The 21,028-nt window shown below is 41.1% G+C and overlaps 1 protein-coding gene across 1 annotated transcript; it reads left to right on the top strand.

Moving 5' to 3' along the window:
* Positions 1-4,917: 4,917 nt before the first annotated feature.
* Positions 4,918-10,740, top strand: LOC126418601 (cuticle protein 9.5-like). Its single transcript, XM_050085433.1, has 2 exons — positions 4,918-5,071; positions 10,289-10,740. The coding sequence occupies exons 1-2, from the start codon at positions 5,063-5,065 to the stop codon at positions 10,595-10,597; spliced, it is 318 nt and encodes a 105-aa protein (XP_049941390.1). The 5' UTR covers positions 4,918-5,062; the 3' UTR covers positions 10,598-10,740.
* The last annotated feature ends 10,288 nt before the right edge of the window (positions 10,741-21,028 follow it).

Here is a 21,028-nt window from a genome sequence, read left to right as displayed (position 1 = left end):
TACAGAGGCATCCAGAAGCTTTAAACCGCGCATATCATCGCCGAGTGGAGTTAGCAGTTGGTGGATCTTTGTTGAACTTCGTCCTGAAGTGTCGTTGCACTGTTATGAGTGACTGATGTGAGTGCATTTCAAGCACGACATACGCTTTCTCGGCTCCTGTCGCCATTTTGTCTCACTGCGCTCTCGAGCGCTCTGGCGGCAGAAACCTGAAGTGCGGCTTCAGCCGAACAAACCTTTATGAGTTTTTCTACGTATCTGTAGTGTGTCGTGACCATATGTCAATGAATGGAGCTACAGTGAATTTATGAAATCGCTTCAATCATTTGTAATAGCCCTGTATAAGCTCCCTTTCGTTATTGTCTACTCACTGGTTTCCTTAATATTCCTCTTCATATGTAAAATACTTTCATAATTTCATAACTGCAATATCAGACAGTATACGTCCTGAATCTTGGCTGTACATTTGGTCAACACTAACTCTTTCTCCATCGCCTTCTCCATTTCAGCCATACAGTTCTGGAACAAACTACGTAGCTAACCTGCTTGTTTTCCAGAATCATTCTTCATTCGCGAAATCAATACTGTACCTATTATCATCGGTGTAGCTTCCCTCTTGGTACTTGAGAGCTGTTTTAGTTTTGTCCAGTACAGAAAAAGTACAGCATCTCTGTCGCATTGTCAAAACTATCGACTAATTTCTTATCCCTATCAATCTCCGTCTTCTTCCTCCCATTTCACCCGCTAATTTACCATTCTGTTCTTTGCACTTCCTCTGATCAATCAGTATCTTTTTCAACAATTAATTTCTTTTGCACTGCTGCTACACATTTTTGTTAAATTTCGTTACTCAACTTGACCAGAAAGTATTGAGAAAATTTCTTAACACAGTGGTAGTAAAACTAACATTTCTTACACTTTACATGTTCATTAATATATCTGTTAAGATTATTATTAGCTACTGGCTCACTCTTTTCTCCATAAATTGGATATTGTGATAACCGTTTAAATATAAAGTTAGAACTTAGTTAGCCGTGTTCTCCAAGAACATGACCAACTAATTTGGTGGTATGCGTTTAGTAAAACCGCCTTCAGCAATTGCCAGTAGCACAGTAATAGGTTTCGTAGGCTCTTTACAGTACATTCTAGGGCAACGCCTATGTCTGATGTTATCCAAGGGATGATGTGTATCGACTTGTATTTCGACCTGGGTTTTATCTCATCTGCCAGATCCCTGCTGTGGAAAGTGGTTTCCAGATTACTGGTTTCTGTTAGAGCGATGTCCGCGAGGAAGGTGAGTTCTTCATGTTTACTGATTACGATTATGTCAATCCCACTACGAGGGATTTTTTTTTTTTTTTTTTTGATATTACGCTTCGGTTCGAGCTAATTTTTTTTAAAAAAAGTTCAATTCTGTGTGAAATCCTATGGGACTTAACTGCTATGGTCATCAGTCCCTGAGCTTACACACTACTTAACCTAAATTATCCTAAGGACAAAAAGATACATCCATGCCCGAGGGAGGACTCGAACCTCCGCCGGGACGAGCCGCATAGTCCGTAACTGCAGCGCTATTTTAGAAATTTTTGTTTTCCACAATAGTGAGAGGATTATTATTATTACACAAGTTACAGGCCTTTTATCAGACCAAGCGAAACATTCATTACCAATTGTTTTTCCTGTTCTCCTTCATTCGTTCACTAAAGGTTCTCTTCCTTTCCTCCGTCCACTGTGACCTTTGGGCTGTAGATGCTGTTTTCTCTGATATCACTTCCCATTTGTACACCTTGTGTCTATAGATACCTTCGTCCATGACGTCTTCTAAATCTATCTGAGCTCTTTCCAGATCGATTTTCACTTCTGTCATCCAGGGTGTAGTGGTCTTCAGTCTGGATGTACCTGAGGACTCTGTTGGTGAGTCTGGTCTGTGGGTGATTGCTTATGTGTCCATAAAATTTTAGTCGCCTCATTCTAATGTCCAGTACGATATTGGAGAACTTCACTGTGGTGTCCCTGGATTATTATTATTGTTATTATTATTACTGTTCTTATTTTGTTACCATACACATCATGTACTTACCTTAGTTATAAACATGTGTCTCAAGGCCCAGCCTTATTACGTGAAATAAATCCATCAGTAAGCAACATGAAACTTCAGATTGATATAAAATCCTCTTAAGGGTCCTATTTAACACGTTAGAAAAACAGGCAGACAAATTAGACGGTGAATACCAGGAAGGATTTCGAAATTGGTCTTGTGCAGTCTAAATCTTCAATCTTAAAACGATCCTTCAAATTCGCAAAACTAAACAGATAGCAAAATTTTCAACAGACGGGTCCTGTTTAACGGTCTAGAGGAATTCTAAGTTCTAAAATCAAAAAGAAGTTCGTCACCAGAAAAATCCTGACCAACACATCAAAAGTCAATATTTTAGGACTACTTTTTGTACTGTTCTTGAACAAAACAGCAGTTAAACTAGGAGGTGGATTACCGCCATTACTGTTCAGTTTATTTATAGAAAACGTGATACGGTACTGGAAATATGAAAGTAAAGGTATACATTCTAGCAGAAGCTGCGAAAATAAAATTCGCCATCATTCTCTACTATTTAATTATGACATTGCAATCCGATCCAGTAAAACCTCAGAAGCGTGGCAATCCGTAGAGAATCTCCATTAAATATCGGTAAAAGCTGTGTTCCTAATTTCATAAGACAAGACGCGCTACACGGTTAGCTCAGGGTAAAGGTTTAACAACTAACGTTTAATCACAAAATTTAGCTTAATCTCCTGAACAGATACTAATTTTTAGAACATTTCTCGTTGAGAATATCTGTTTGCCTGCCAAAATATTTTAAAATTTGAACAGTTCTTAGGTATCAGACGGGGTAGCGTCGTAATTTCTCCACAATATTTCGGCAGATGTACACGCTGCCATCTTCAGGTGGATCCTGACGAATACCTGAGAACTGTTCAAATTGGAAATACGCTGGAGAAACTTCAGATCGCATTGTAAAATTTGATTAAAAAGACTGTTTGAGAAGCTGATGTTTGTTGATCCACGATACCTGCTCCGTTCACCGCCACCGCTTGCTATCATGGTGTAATATGGTCTGAAGATGGTCACGTTTTGACCGAAACCGGTTGTTATTGTCATTATGTATTTTATTACGGTCAATACAGTTTCTAATTCAGTTTCATAATGATGTTGTTGTGGTGTTCGGTCCTGAGACTGGTTTGATGCAGCTCTCCATGCTACTCCATCCTGTGCAAGTTTTTTCATCTCCCAGTACCTACTGCAGCCTACATCCTTCTGAATCTGCTTAGTGTGTTCATCTCTTTGTCTCCCTCTACCATTTTTACCCTCCACGCTGCCCTCCAATACTAAATTGGTGATCCTTCAATGTCTGAGAACATGTCCTACCAACCGATCCCTTCTTCTAGTCAAGTTGTGCCACAAGCTCCTCTTCTCCCCAATTCTATTCAATATCTCCTCATTAGTTATGTGATCTACCCATCTAATCTTCAGCATTCTTCTGTAGCACCACATTTCGAAAGCTTCTATTCTCTTCTTGTGTAAACTATTTATCGTCCATGTTTCACTTCGATACATGGCTACACTCCATACAAATACTCCCAGAAACGACTTCCTGACACTTAAATCTATACTCGATGTTAACAAATTTCCCTTCTTCAGAAACGCTTTCCTTGCCATTGCCAATCTACATTTTATATCCTCTCTACTTCGACCATCATCAGTTATTTTGCTCCCCAGATAGCAAAAGTCCTTTACTACTTTAAGTGTCTCATTTCCTAATCTAATTCCCTCAGCATCACCCGACTTAATTCGACTACATTCCTTTATTCTCGTTTTGCTTTTGTTGATATTCATCTTATATCCTCCTTTCAAGACACTGTCCATTCCGTTCAACTGCTCTTCCAAGTCCTTTGCTGTCTCTGACAGAATTACAATGTCATCGGCGAACCTCAATGTTTTTACTTCTTCTGCATGGACTTTAATACCTACTCCGAATTTTTCTTTTGTTTCCTTCACTGCTTGCTCAATATACAGATTGAATAACATCGGGGAGAGGTTACAGCCCTGTGTCACTCCCTTCCCAACCGCTGCTTCCCTTTCATGCGCCTCGACTCTTATAACTGCCATCTGCTTTCTGTACAAATTGTAAATAGCCTTTCGCTCCATGTATTTTACTCCTGCCACCTTCAGAATTTGAAAGAGTGTATTCCAACCAACATTGTCAAAAGGTTTCTCTAAGTCTACAAATGCTAGAAACGTAGGTTTGCCTTTCCTTCATCTTTCTTCTAAGATAAGTCGTAGGGTCAGTATTGCCACACGTGTTCCGACCTTTCTACGGAATCCAAACTGATCTTCCCCGAGGTTGACTTCTATCAGTTTTTCCATTCGTCTGTAAAGATTTCGGGTTAGTATTTTGCAGCTGTGACTTATTAAACTGACAGTTCGGTAATTTTCACATCTGTCAACACCTACTTTCTTTGGGATTGGTATCATAATGATACTCGGATTAAAAGAAGGAAAACCTGCTAAGTTCAAAGACGGTACACAGTTTGACACAAGGAACAAAAATAATGTCTCCGTGATTTTAGAGAGTTTGGGAACTGGACAGATGTTGGGAATGTCGCTGTAGCGACGTCGAAGTCGGGTACCAGTGGCCTGCGTGTGGCGCTGCGCGCTGTAACAAAGGACGGTCGCCGGTGCCTTCCAGAGTCGCGGTGCGTCGCCGGGGCGGCTGGCGGCCGGCAACAGCGAAGACGCTGACCTCGGCGGCGCACGCAGGACGGGCGCCGGCCTTGATCTTCACGCAGGAGCGAACGACCGCGGCGGCGCGGCGGTGTCTGCCGGCCAGCGCCCCTCCCCCGTTCCCACCGGCCGGCGCCTGATTTATCTAAATATGTCGCCTCTCAGGCGTGGTCCGACGGTTGCAGAACGCCTATAAAAGCCCAGGCGTCGTCTGCGAAAGGCACTTCTGCTCTCCAGCAGCTTACAGCGTAGCCACCAGCCGTCGCCACCACACCGCCCAGCACCATGAACTCCGTAAGTACTCTACGCACCAGTACTTTCGTTACTGCTTAACTCGCTACACTTAGCAGGCCCACTTCCTTTATCGCGCTGGGACGTGCCCGGAGCTGTGGACCACATCCAAGTCCAGCCTACGCCCTTTACTTATTGTAAATCGTATGCGCGTCTAACGATCTGAAACTACTCGCAATTTACACGTCTGCTAACACAAAAACTTCTCTTTCGTCACTTACCCTATGCTTCGGAGTCTGCAGCTCGTGTTCTAATGGTTAACTGGTGCCTCTAGATCACGGAGTCCCTCGTTCGATTCCCGACTACATTGGGGACTTTCTCCATCCGTAAACTGTTTGTGTTGTCGTCATCATTTCATCATCATTAGGGAAAATAGCGAGACTGAATAGTGTAAGGACTGGGAATGTTCGGGCGCTGATAATCGCCTCTTTGAGCCCTCCACAAACCAAAAATCAGCATTATGCTTCGGAAATAGATGGACCATAGGTTCACGACCACATCCAAGTCCAGCCTAGGCACTTTACTTGTTGTAAGTCGTATGCGCGTCTAACGCTCAGAAACTATTACGAATTTACACTACCTACTAACTCAAAAACTTCTCTTTCGTCACTTACCCTATGCTTCGGAGTCCGCAGCTCGTGCTCTAGTGGTTAGCTTTGCTGCCTCTGGATTGCGGAGTCCCGGGCTCAATTCCCAGCTAGATCGGGGACTTTCTCCATCCGGAGACTGAGTGTTTGTGTTGTCCTCATCATTTCATCATCATTATGGAAAATGGCGAGACTGAATAGCGTAAGGTTGGGAATTTGTACGGGAGCTGATAATCGCGTCCAAAAACCAATAATCATCATTATGCTTCGGAAATAGATGGACCATAACCTCACGACCCTTATATGTGGATATGATTTCACGGCCTCACCTGGGTCTGCGAGAAACTGTTTAACTAGCCTTGTAGCTGACATCACTAACCCGTGTTTGAGATTTTTTTAAATCTAATCTACTAGCGTTCTGCTCTGAAAAAATTTTCCATAGTTATCTATCTGAACTAGGATTTCGCGCTATGCAGTTGTTTAACTAAACGGAGGAAAAGTCTGAAATGACATATTGAACACCACTCCGCCTAATGTTTCTTCGCCTCAATATGCACTCTAAAGAGTGTCTGCCTTCTGAACTGTACTCAACCATAAATTCTATGCGTTAGCCCTCGGTTAATGTACTAGCGTTCCGCTCTGAAAAAACTTTGCAGGGTTATCTAACTGAACTAGGTCTTCGCGCTATGCAGTTGTTAGAAAGTAACTGAACGGAGGAAAAATATGAAATGACAAACTGAGCACCACTCCGCCTAATGTTTCTTCGCCTCAGTATGCACTCTAAATACTGTCTGCCTTCTGAACTGTAGTCAACCGTAAATTCCATACATCAGCCCTCGGTATAGACTTAAATGTTAACAAACTGATAACGTTTGCTCTGGCCATCGGTAGATAAAATTAGCATTTCAGTCGATGCCCTTTCCCTGAAGCAGTGTCTACAGTTTTGCGCCTAGTAAGGTGACACACCGCTGGGCCTCTGGACTCGTACTCGTAAGGACGTCGGCTCAAATCCCAGTCCGACCACGCTCACTTAGGATCTCATTGATTTCCCTAACGTGAATGCTGGTATTGATCGTGTGAAATGGTGCTACCGCTCACCTTCCCCATCATAGACCAATACGATTTTGGATTTCGTCTCTAAAGACCTCGACGTAGACGAGACTTTAACACAAAACTTCTTTCCTTCACACAAACGAGTACCTGATCAAGTTCACACTTGTTGATACTGCGTGCACGTGGTAGCACTTAACAGAGGGTTTGCGACAGCGTTGCTGCTTTCGTTCTAACCCGCTGTTCGAAGACAATGCAGCCTTCTGCATCCATTTTCATCTAGTTACTGTAGTCGATTCTCCCTCTACCATTTTCATCACCAACTTCCCTCCTGTACCAAATTATCTATTCCTCCCCATCACAGGACGTCTTACTGCCCTATGCCTGCTGTACGTCAGGTACTGCGATAATGCAGTTTCCCCATCGATTCATTTCATCAGGCCTTCCGTACTTGTCCGATTAACCCATATAATCTTCACTCCTCTACAGCCCCACTACCCAGTATTTTTTATTATCATTTTATCAGCCCTCTTTATCGACAACGTTTCATTTTGTTATATAACCACGCACCAGAAAAATACTTTCAGAAAATACTTACTAGTATTGTGTTCCATATTTTATATTACAAGTACTTCTGTCCTTAAGAAATTGCAGTCTCCTTTTTTACCATCTCTTTCTCTCTGTTGTCCTATGTGTTGTGAACAAGTAGAAAAACTCTTCTACTAGTTGCAGAGTCTAATTTTCAAATCGTATTCCTCTAGCGTCATATTTCTTAATTCGACCACATTTCCTTACGATGATATAGCCTCTATTCATATTCATTTTACAATCTACTTTCCAGACACTGCCCAGTCCGCACAGCTGATTTTCAAAATTCTGTGCCGTGTATGAGAGAATTGTAACATAGTCAGAAAAACCTCAAAGCTTTCATTCTCTCGTTCCAAATCGGAATTTATTTTTCAAACTTCGCTTTAGTTTCGTTTACTTCTTCCTCCATACGTACATTGAATACTTTTTGGGTTGGGCCACAACCCTGTCTTTCTCCATTTTCTTACTGCCATCTTTTGATGTCCTTTGACTCTTGCAACAGCTGTCTGAATGTAGATAATCTCTCATTCCCTTATTTTATCCTGTTAACTTAGGAATTCCAAAGAGTGTATTACAGCGAACATTGTCAAAAGCTTCATCTGAGGCTAAAAATGCTATGAATGATGATTTGTCTTTCTTTAATCTGTGTTCAGTTCTTCAGAAGGTAACTAGGGTGTTGTGCAGTCGCGACTTATTAAACTGGAAGTTTTGCAATACTAATGCCTATCAACACACTCCATCTTCGGTATCTGGATTGTTAAATACTTCTTCACGTTTAGCGTATTTCGCCTGTCTTCTTTCCACGAATTCAGATGGTTATTCAGATCTGCTATTTCTTCTGGAATCAATGTGAATAGAAAATTATACGGTACTGAATCGGTTTTTACGACTCCCGTCTGTACTTACTATCACCGTCTTCCAGGGAAACTATCAGTTCGGCGGCTACCTTGTATTTACATGTAACGGATGTGCAGTTTCAATGACAGTTACCACAATACGACGATTGCCTGCCTCACACTTTCTCTACGGCTGTTGCAAAAATCGCGGTCTCACATGGAGCAGGTACAATGGACGAGGTTAAATCTCAAACACTGTCGCTCTTAATTCGTTAGGCAGACAACGTAGTATATCCATGGAGGACGTACAGAGGTTACTATCAGCGTTAAATGTTGCCAAAAGTGTTTCTCCCGTTTGCGATGCAAATTTAGATTGCAGAAATGGTGAAAAACTTCGTGGTGAGGAGGACGCAGTACAACTTTCTTTCGTTTTCCCGATTTATAATGGAATAGATGGTTTAGCGGACCAAAGGCGAGAGTTTAACGATTGTTGGCGAGTGGCATTTATAGAGAAGGGTTGTTAGATCAGTTGGAGAACGATAGGCAAATAACGGTCTGTAGCATGTTTGGGCAACCTCACCAGCGTTTGGCTGAAATGATTTAGGGAAACGATGAAAAATTTTAATATTTACGGTCAGGCGGTGATTTGAACACCTTTTCTGCGTCTGTTGCTACAACAGTACGACTAACGTTGTCAAACACCTCTGCACATCACTGTCAAACGTGGTGTAGTGATCACTTAACTGCACAAAAGTGCGATTCGCAAGGTCACTCGCGAGTACCTCGATATTCTACACATCATATCTGGCAGAAGGAAAAGACTAGTGCAGTTCACAATATGTAGGTCACAACGAAATGTAAAAATTAAACTGAAACTAGAGTGGGGTTAGAAAATAGTGAAGCAGATTCTGATGATGTAAAAAATCTGCCCGACAGAATTTTAAAACTTTAAAATTGGTAGGATTAGATAGTATAGACGAAATTTTCCGAAATGAAACAATTTATTTTGCTATTAACGCATGTTTTCTATAGCCATTTTGAACAAATTTTTAAATCAGTATAGTTCTTCAGATATGAGTGTAGTTTCGCTGCAAAGGAGACTAAAAACCAGTATGAAAAGTTTAGCGAGTAGTCTGTTATCCATTTTCACACAAACTCCGACGGACTCGTCTCACTAATTCTAAAACACAACACTCAGTCGAACCACAAAATCGAGAGTATTCCTGAAGAACCCAGTTAGGGATACACCCAGGATAACTGATACCATTTGTATGTCTTGCTGTCAAGGCGTCGAGTGATCTTGGAACGCTGTCAATAGTTCACCGTGATTGTACTGGGACTTACTGAAGCCGTAAACTGGGAAGTAATTCCAAGGTATCTAGTTCCGGATCGACCCACAGTATTCCTCACTACACCGAACACCCACCAACACACCAACACACTGGGGAGTAGTTATGTACAGTCCAGTTATGTACAGTCCAGTTGATCACTGTACATACTGGCACTATTGGGTCGCCAGTTGAGCAGCAAGCACAATTTTTGACAGTCACCATTTTTACGCTGGTACTTGGCTGAGCCATTAACTGGGGACTAATTATTAAGTATCCAAGTGGACAACTACCCACAGTTGTCAGGTGTACATACACTCCGCCATTAAGGCACCTGTTGTACAACAAAAACGTTTTTCCAGATTTCCCTTTGGTCATATTATCAATTGGGTGAGACAATAAATTGGGTGAGCCATACAGTGGGTTAGTTGGGTTGGGTTGTTGGGGGGAAGAGACCAAGCAGCGAGGTCGTCGGTCTCATCGGATTAGGGAAGGACGGGGAGGGAAATCGGCCGTGCCCTTTCAAAGGAACCATCCCGGCATTTGCCTGGAGCGATTTAGGGGAATCACGGAAAATCTAAATCAGGATGGCCGGACGTGGGATTGGACCGTCGCCTCCTGAATGCGAGTCCAGTATGCTAACCGCTGCGCCACCTCGCTCGGTAATGGGTTAATTGAGTAGACCATAGTTGAACAGCACATACGCTCTCCACTGTTCGCCATTATCTGTCTGGGAGTAGGTGTGAAGTATCGAGCGCGGCTGTCAGTTGAGACTACTTGTCACCTCGCGCCGCTGGGCCCCCAGCTGATCGGCTGCCTCGCTGTCCACAGTTGGCCGTGATCGCCCTGGCCCTGGTCGCCGCCGCCGCCGCCACCAGCGCGCCCGCCAGCACCAGCCTGGTGCGCGACGCCGCCGTCGTCTCGCCCTACGTCGGCTCCTACGTGGCGCCGGTGGTGCCGTCCACAGTGGTCGCCAGCGGCGTCGTGCCCGCCGCCGGCGTCAAGACCGTCGACGGGAAGACCGTGCCCTACCCCTACACCTACCAGAGCGTCTACCCCGCCGGGGTCTACCCAGCCGGAGTCTACCACGCCGGCATCTACGGCGCCGGCTACCCCGCCATCGTTCCCCACGTCTACTAGACCCGGCCGCCGCACCCACGACTCCTTGACACTGCCCTCGAATCGATCACATTCCCTATCTGCCTAGCTACGTGTGTGTCTCTCTGTATGTCTGTATAAAGTTAAAAAAAATCCGAATAAAGTACCCGTGGTATTTTATTCAAGCTACTGTGTCCTTATTTTAATTTATGTGTTTATCCCAACGAGATTACGACCAACAGGTCTTTATTAACATCAAACCAACAATTCTATGTAAGTATTTTGCATAATGTTGACGTAACTTTGAGAGTGATATGGAGGTGATAGGACTGCACTCAGTAACCCGGCAGGGTAGCCGAGAGCTCTAACGCGCTACTTCCTGGTTTCGGGTAGGGGCGCCGGCCCCAGATCGAATCCGCCTGGCGGATGAGCGACGACGGCCGGTGTGCCGGCCAGCCAGGATGTGGTTTTTATGTGGTTTTCCACATCCTCCTAGGTGAATACCGGGCTGGTCCCCACGACCCGCCTCAGTTACACAACTCGCAGACATTTAAAACACATTCACACTATTTCATGATTTACACTAGACGCAGACATCTGGGTTACACTACTTCCATCCCAGGGTGGTATGGGGTGGTGGCAGGAAGGGAATCTGGTCACTCCTTAAAATTAACCTTACCAATTCTGTACTTAACACTGCCAACCCTGCGCACAATGCAGGATAAAGGCGGTAGCAAAAGAAAGAAAAAAGAAGAGGACTGTACTGAGTAGTTGCAATATTTTCCATCATCGAGATCCACTATACCGTATAAATTCAACCTTGCAGTCACTTCTGAATAAGGTACAGTTAAAAGGTGATGTACAGGAAAGTATTACTACATGCAAATCTCTTTAGTAGCATGATGGTATTATAATATACAACTTATTATAAAATATTTAAAAACATGCTTAATACTATACCAAAACTCATATTAATAATGAGAATCGATGTTACATACACAGGATCGACGAAATATCCCAAAATTAAACATTTTCCTTTATTTGTCATGCGTGTATGCCACACCCATTTTGAACAAATTTGAACAAATGTCAGTGGCATGCAAAGCATTATCGAAAATTCTCTTGCACTGCGTTGAAGAAAAACGACTGGTCGAATATCATGGTGGCTTCCGAAGGAGAAAATTATACGCAGAACGGAGTTTTAGCTTAACATGAACAATATGCCACAAAACTATAGCCAGTATTAGAGAATCTGGAGTTCAAGGAAAATTAGCACACATACTTAATTACTTTACTTTACTTCACTTTACATGTGGCAAGCGACTTATCGACCATCCGCCTGCTCTATGAACCTCCTCCACTTCCGTCTGTCCAATGCGCTGTTTGTCCAGTTGCTGTTGCTGTTCATCCTAGTTGTGTCCTCCCGAATGTTATCCCGCCATCTGATTCTGGATCTCCAACTTCCTCTCGTTCCATCTATTGTTCTGCTGAATGCCATTCTAGGTAGTCTATTCTGTCATTCTTGCTATATGGTCTGCCCAATACAACCTTCTCCTCTTGAGCACTTCGACGATGTTACGGTGTTTGTAGAGCCATCTTAATTCTTCATTTCTTCTTATTCTCCATTCCATGTTATTTTCGTCCTGCACAGGTCCAGAAATTTTCCTTAGTACTTCTATTTCTAATATTGTTTTTCTTCATCTTCCTTTCTAAATATTAATGTTTCACATTCATGTAACATCACAGGTATAATGGTCGATTGATATAAGCGGATTCTGAAGTTACTGCTAAGTGATGTACTTCTTAGAATTTTGATGAAACTAAAAAGTGTCTTGTTTGCTGTTGCTGAACGGGTATCTATTACTATATCTGTTCTGCTGTTATTACTAAAAAGACTTTCTAGGTACTTCAAGTAGTCTACAGTCTTGAAACTGAATCATCTACAGTCAGAGGTGCATCTTTTCTGGTTTTCTGACTTGTGGGCAGGTATTCTGCCTTTTCTTCATACACGGGTAATCCTGATTTTGCAGCAACTTTGTAGTAGTTTTGCATCATTCTCAGTAATTCTGTTTTGGAACTACTTATTAGTGCTACAGCATCTGCATAGGTAAGTCTTGTAATGTTCACATCCTGTAACTGGATCCCTTGTGGACTGGTTATAGAAAATTCTCTGTCGACCTTCTCTAGGACAAGGTTAAATAAAATAGGAGCAATGGCATCCCATTGTCTCAGTCCAGTGCACACCTTAAAATCTACAGTTTCTCCTACCGGTGTCTTTATGAGACATGAAGTTTCGTCTATACACATTTTAACTAATCTGATTAATTGTAATGGTATTTTAAATTCCTTCATTATATTAAGGACTGTCTGTCGGTGTATGCTATCATAGGCCTTTTTAAAATCTACTAATAATATGTGGACATCTACACTGAATTCCCACGCCTTCTCAGTTACTTGTCTTAAGGTGAATAAGTGATCTAATGTGGAGCTGTTTCTGCATAAACCGCATTGGTAGCCCCAACCAGTTCTTCTGTTATTGGAATCAGCCTGTTTAATAGGCAGCTCGATACGATTTTGTAGGTGGCACCCAGTAAGGCAATTCCTCTGTAGTAATCACAAACAAGTGGATCATTCTTCTTAAATATGGGTCACACAATTGCAGTTTTCCAATCCGCAGGAATGGTTTCTGTCTTCAAAATTGTTTCTATTAACACCCGTATTTCGAATTTCAGTTGTGGATCTCCGTTCTTTAATAAGTCAGCATATATCTGGTCTTCCCCACAAGCATTATTATTCTTTCATTTCTTTATTGTTTGCTGTATTTCATTTACTGATGGGGTAGCAACTGTAACAGCTCTATCAGTTGTATCAAGTTCTTCAAATTTAAAGTAAGAGTGTGGGTCATTGCAGTTAAGAAGTTGTGAAAAGTATGTCTTTCATCTTTTTTGTATGTCACTTTTGTTGGTCAACTTTTTCCCATACTGATCCTTTATGAAGTGTTCCCTTTTACTGAATTTACTGAAGGATTCTTTTTTATATTTTGATACATCTGCCTTGTCCTGTGATGTTGGAAATCATCCACTGCTACTCTGATCAAATTGTTATATTATTCCCTTTTATCTTGTCTTAGGGTTCTTTGCGTTTCTTCGCGGAGTTTATAGAATCTTTCCTTCAGTGTTATATTGTCCCTGTTTTTAATCGATGCATTCCTCGGCTTTCTCCTTTCCGTCACTTTTTCATGACACTTTTTGGTTAAACCAAATTTTATTAGGTCGTTTTCTTTTACCTATGAATTTGGAAGCTGCTTCTTGAACAGAGTTCTTCAGGTGCCTCCATCTGCTTTCGATATCCGGTGGTTCTGTATGGGTGCGCCTCGGTTTTGTTAGATTGCTCTCTATTTCTTTTGTAATTTCTTTTCTATTTCTATTTAACTTCGTTTTTAGTTTCAGTTTCATTTTCGATTTGATTAACGTGTGGTATGTGTCACAATCCGCTCCCCTAGAGGTTCCTACATCTTTAATACTGTTTTGGAATCTCTTCCGTATATCAACATGATCTATTTGATTTCACACATAACCTGTGAAAATCTAAGAAATACAATATATAAAATTAAGATTATGAGAGTAATGTCTCAGCCATTTTAAACACAAACGGGTATTAGACAATACGAAAGCTTAAAAGATTGGCTGGTTAACTTAGCGTTAGAAAAAATTGTAAGAATCTGGGTATTTGCTCTAAAATTCTCAAAATTTAACCAACATTCCCAGTGAGGAAAACAAATGGAATCAAGGTGAACTGTCTGGCTTTTGCAGATGATTTTGCAATACTTTTAGAAAATCCGACATAAACAGTTGCTCAAATAAATCTTCTGGAGAACGTACAGAATATGACTGAAATCAAAATTTTAGTTGAAAAAAAAAATTTAAAACAAATACAAAATACAGAGACTCACAAATAGGCAAAATACAACAAGCTAGTAAACTTAGGTACATTAAAAAAATTATACAACAGAATGGACAAGAAAAATTTGCAGTGGATGTTAGAGTTAATACAGTAGAAAGGGTGGTTTGACAGAAAGTATCTACGACACGAAATGTACAGACTCATTATAATTAAAGTTAAACTTTCAAACTGCTGTAGGAATAACACAACTGGTCAGAATGACGTCAAATTGCAAAGGAATATTATCGGAGAAGGGGAAAACGTGTGGCAGAAGAAACATTAATAGTTACAAAATGTAGCAATAGATGGTAAGCATCATAATGTGATAGTGGTCGACTACAAGTGACAAATGAATCATAAGATGTACATTTGCCATTAAACAAACTGTACTACTCAGTGTGTAAGGATGTACAGGTGTGATACAGTTAGTTACGTAAGCCCATCCACCACGGCAATGTCATATCATATCGGATGGGAAAAATCGGATTTTTAATTGTACTGAGGCCAAGAACATCATTAAAAGCATCACTCACTTTGGGTTTTAACTGCTCTGAGTCCAAAAACCGCAGAAAAAGCATCACTCACTTCGGTTTTTAACTGCCCTGAGGCCAAAAACCGCATAAAAAGCATCAGTCACATCGGTTTCTAATTGTCCTGAGGCCAAAATCCGCATGAAAGTCGTAAATCACAACGGTTTTTAATTGTCTTGAGCCCAAAAAACGTATAAAAAGCATCAATCAAAATGAAATCGGATTATTAATTTCAGTGTGACTGGAGCAAAACATGTTCAATATGCTGTCCACCGTTTTATGCAACAAGTTGAAATCGAGAAACAGCATGTTCCACAACTGCTCTAAGTGTTTCCGGGGTCACATTCAGAATGTGTTGTAGACTGCGTGCCTTCAATGCAGCTAGGTTTGCATCTTTCAGATACCTTACAGGCAGAAGTCACGAGGTTTAAGATCAGGTGGTCGGGTCGGCCAGGCTGTAGGGAAATGGCGGCTGATAATTCTATCATTTTCGAAATGGCACTTCAGTAGTTGCTTAACTGAATATGCAGTATGAGGAGGTGCGCCATCTTTCATAAAAATGGTTCCATCCACACATCCACGCTTTTGGAGAGCTGGAATGACGAGGTTGCGCAAAATACAGTCATAGCGCCTACCAGTAACGGTACACGTAACAGGACCGGAAGCACCTGTTTCTTCAAAAAAATATCGTCCTAGGATAAATGATGCCGTAAACCCGCAACACACTGTGACCTTTTCCGGATGTAGTGGTACTGGTTGTTTTGCGTGTGAATTTTCCGTGGCCCATATTCGACAATTCTGTGTACTGTTATATCCTGTTAGATGGAAGTGGGCTTCGTCTGTCCACAAGATCTTCCAGGGCCTATCGCTTTCCACTTGCAGGCGAGAAAGAATTTCTAAAGCAGAAGTCTCTCTTGCTGGCAGCTAAACAGAAAGCAACTCGTGCACATGGGTAATTTTGAATGGATAGAAGGATGTTTCGATGGATTTTATGCACGGAGCTCAAGGGTATGTCCAATGATCGGGCACATCTCCGTGCAATACACGTTTGCACACCACCACTCGTCTCCTCCTGCATTTCCTTGGCCACTGCTTCCACTGACGTCGAATCAATTCGTTTCCTCCCTCTACCAAGTTGCACAGCAAAAGAACCCGTCTTTTCGAATTTCCGAATCAGTTTCTCCAGACTCACGGCAGTCACCGGACCAACGCCTTTTTCCAAACCCTTCAGTGTCCCGAACTTCTGCAGAGCGACGTGTGCACAGTCATCATTCTTGTAATACAGCTTTACAAGCAGAGTGCGATCCTGCGTTGAGACAGTCATGGTGAACGTCGCAGACGCGAAAGGAGGAAAGGTGGTGTACGCGGCATGTTTATACTAACTTCAATGGGTCGCGCGCATGACAGGTGTTTCCATTTACATATTCAAATGATTCAAATGGCTCTGAGCACTATGGGACTTAACATCTGTGGTCATCAGTCCCCTAGAACTTAGAACTACTTAAACCTAACTAACCTAAGGACATCACACACATCCATGCCCGAGGCAGGATTCGAACCTGCGACCGTAGCAGTCGCGCGGTTCCGGACTGAGCGCCTAGAACCGCTAGACCACCGCGGCCGGCTCCATTTTCATATTCTGAAACATACAGCGAAATCTATTGATCAATTTTCACATTTTTTTTCTTCTACCATACGTTTCCGCCCTTATGCGATAATATTTCGTTGCAATTTGACTTCATTCTGACAAGGGGTGTTATTTCTACAGCGTTTTGAAAGTTTAATTATAATCACCCTACACATAAAGAAAAATTAAATTAAATCGTATGACAACCCACCCTTGTCTTGACATTTACTGTGAAACACGTATGTAACGCAGCAGCGATGGCGAGGCATTGTAGCATCTGTGACCAGAGTATGCGCTTGACCGCGCGAGTGTTGCGAGCGGTTCTCAGTCAGTAGTAGTCGTTGCTCAGTCTGTTAGTAGCTGTAGGCCAGTGCAGTACAGTAGTCTTTGCGAGTTAGTTGTCGCTAAGTAGCAGCCCAGTGCGGTTGTGTGATGTAGGCGGTCGGTAACAATGGTCAAGATGAGGAATAAGGTATACTGTTAATTAATATAATCATTAGATAATGAAAAATTTTATTTATTGTAATTATTCTCCAACAAGTCTCCCAATAATAATTTTTTATTTCAAAAGCATTTTCTCAAAACTTTAATTTTTTTGAACTAAAGATCTCGTTGCACTTCCCATTTCATTCCACTTCTTTTTGAAGAAAAATTTCACTAGAATCACAAAAAAAAAAAGGAGAATATTATTATTTGCAATGCAGTTCCTCCAAGCGGTGCGCAACAACAAGAGCAGATATGTGACATCCATTTATTCTGAGGTAAGACTTTAATTCTGATTGTTTTTCACAGGGCCAAAGACCGATATTTCGGTTTTAATTGTATTTTCTTGTCAGTGAACGGACTTTAAATTTTGCGAAGAATTTATATTTGAGTCAGATTGCGAATTTCATATTTTTGTTGCCATTTTCAGTACATTTCATTGTGGGCAGGTTACGCATAGAGTAATGTCCATCAGCATTTCTAATTAGTATCGTTATTTTCTTTTAAAAAATTTGTGGGGAGGTTACACTTGGCGACACCCAGTCCAGGATCGTATTTCGTTGAGAGTCTTTTGAGCGACAGTCAGATATCTGCTCTTATTTGCTTAGATAATTAGGATTTGGCGCAACGCTTTTAATAATATTGTGACTTTCTTTCTACAGGTCAACGGCAATTTGCTGCTTTGTTGTATTTGTGTGTTGCTTTTGCATTGTGCTTATTTGTTTTGTGAAAAATTTTGACTATTGTAAAAATGCCGCGAAAGACTGTGAATAGTGTATCGCGAAGTATTGTGAATGAAATTACCGACTTAAACAACGTGACCGATAGTAATTGTGATACGCAACGTAATGGTGACAATCCTGCGTTCACTAACAATCAGTGCATTCCAACCACTAATGATGACTTTTGTCTTAATGATGAACAAACGAACCCAATTGTCTCGCCTGTTAATTTGACGACAATTGATGACGCGGGACGCTCTATAGTAATGAGCGCTGCAGAGCTTAACACATCCGATTTAGAAAATCCAAGTAATGTACAGACAAATTTGTCTAATGAAAATGAACAGGATACACAAAGTACGACGGATTTATTTAATTCCGAAATAGTGAGTGACAGTGTAGGTCCGACTGATAATCCTTTTTGTAAATTGCAGAATGACCAAATGGTCACACAAAGCGCGACAATTCGAGGTACACAATCAAACAGCTCAGATAATGGAGTAGGTAATGTTACTTTGGATCAATTTATAGCAATAATGCTACAGTTTAGGAACGAACAGAACGAAAAACAAGACAAACTTAGTGAGCAGTATAAACAACTTAATAAAAAACTTGATGAGCAGAACAAACGACTGGAAGAAGAAAACAAACAATTTAGAGAACGGAACAAACAATTTTCTGAAAGTATTAAACAGCCGGGAGAAAAACACGATAATGTTAATGAACAGAACAAACAAGTTAGGGAAGAGATTACAGCTGTTACCGTTCAATGTCAGGACAGTAAAGAACAATTACATGCGGATACTAAGGCTTGTGCTAATAACAGTAATGAAGAAGTTGGCACTGTTGCACAAGGCTTAGATAATTCAAATGCAACACAGATCCACGAAGTTAATGTAGTCACTGAACAATGCCCTAAAAACGCAGTACAGATTCGCGACGAAGTTAATTTAGAGTCACTGGAAGTTTCACACACTCCGAATACGGAAGTCAATAATAAAAGTGAACGACAGAACAACCAAAATGTCGAAAGTTTTGAAGTAACAGAATTAAAAACTATTTCAGTCACCAATATGCCACAACAGACGCCACTTTATGAACATGTGTCAGACTCACGCAGCGTGTATAATGTGAGCAATTTACAGAGACTACGAGACGTAAAATTCGAAAAATCACGCGACTTAAAATATGAAAAGCTACGCAACTTGAAGTACGAAACGACACAGACAAACAGATTCACAAACAAACCCGAACGTGTTTTCAAATTCAATGACGAGAACGTAGATTACGAGCAATTTTTATCCGCCAGAAAATGTAAAGAACTTAATAATGACAGAACACAGATACACGATTTGCACTGTATACGACAATTTATCTTTGTACATTCACCGCTATTATCGGTAATGGAGAAACTAGCTTTGAACCAGATGCGACAATTTATTTTTGTATTTACAACAGCATTGCCTGTAATGAAGAAATTTGAATTAGCACGAATACAACAATTTGCCTTTGAAATTTTACCGCTATTGCCTGTAACACAAAAGCTAAAATTTATTTGCAGTGCGTAAATGACCTCAGGGGATTCATTACGCTTTAATGAATATGTGCCGTAGCGAGCATAGGGCCCCGAGCTGTAGTAGTGCTGTTTCATCTTTAGTTTTCTGCACTGCTGCCTTTTCTTCTACTATCCTTTATATCTATCCAAACTGCTCTTTAACTATTGCTCTTTGTAGTATTAAGAAACATGTAATGAATATCCGATGTGACAAACTTTTACCGAATGTGACAATTTTCAGTAGGCACTCCCGTAATGACAACTACCGCCGTAATTTTAATTACAGATAAAATCGTAATCATCAGTATGTGTAAAAGTAAAATTAACAGCAAACGCATTTTTTGGTAACAATAGATGTTTTTCACCACAATAGCATGAAAGTCAACCGCTTAGCATACGTAACCAACAATGCAGTCTACAAGGTCAACCAAACTTTAATGTTTCGCCGCGTGCATGTATAGTCTCAGCTCCGACAAATAGTAACGCATGGCAGCAAAGAAATAACTACGTACAGACAACACACTATTTCAACTCGCATCGCTATGCGCCGTATAGAAATTACTATCATGACAGACGTAAAAATAACGAGCACAATTTTCAGCGTACATTTAATAACAGTCGATCTTGTCAGCAGCAAGAACATCAGCAACAACGAATAATCATGAATGAAACAGACAATAGGTGTCATCCATAGCGTAACACGTCAGTAAGAAATAACAGAACAGTTCATATAGTGGATATGCCACAACATTCTCCCGTAAATAATAACACGTACGATAGATTTTAACCAGATACAGCACAGATTGCATAATACAGTGACGCAAACATTACTTTTGACACGCAGAATTTTGCTCACGAGAATGTTATTTGAAACATGCTTTGTTGAATGCACCACTTTTATCGCACCCTGATCTTACTAGAAATTTTTCCATTGCCACCGACAGTTCCAACACCGCTTTAGGCGTACATATTTTTCCAGGAAATTGAAGAAGATGGTTCAACAGTAATTAAAAACATCGCATTTGCAAGTCGCATTTTGTCACCTGCTGAACGAAATTATTCCGTCACAGAACTTGAAACATTATGTGTTGTATGGGCTTTCACGAGATTTAGGCATTTTCTTTACGGCAGACATACCACCGTCTACACAGACCACAGAGCGATACAATTTTTACTTTCAGCTAAATTTACTCACGACAGATTAAGCAGATGGAAACTGTATTTACAGGAATTTAATTTTACAATTGTTCACATTCCCGGTACGCAAAATGTTATAGCAGACGCACTATCGCGTTCTCTCAGTAACAATCAGCAAGACGTAGCAACCAACTTCTGCAAAGCAAATTTCAGTGTCATGTACATTCAGCAAGTTGCATTTGAAAATTTTATTTCATCGTCATTACAGGACATAGCACAAGAACAAAATAAGGACAATGTGTGGAAAGAAATTAAACACCTTTGGCAAGATAGGAAAAATGTTACGATTAGGAACCACTACACTGTACGCAATGACATTCTGTTTCGCCGCTCTCATCCTGACAGCAACATTTGGTTATTATGCATTCCTGACGAACTGGTTAACAAACTAATTTGGTACACTCATTTAAGTTACGC

This window comes from Schistocerca serialis, chromosome 9, assembly GCF_023864345.2.
Source record: "Schistocerca serialis cubense isolate TAMUIC-IGC-003099 chromosome 9, iqSchSeri2.2, whole genome shotgun sequence".
Taxonomy (NCBI): domain Eukaryota; kingdom Metazoa; phylum Arthropoda; class Insecta; order Orthoptera; family Acrididae; genus Schistocerca; species Schistocerca serialis.
This window is presented reverse-complemented; position numbering and strand designations above follow the sequence as displayed.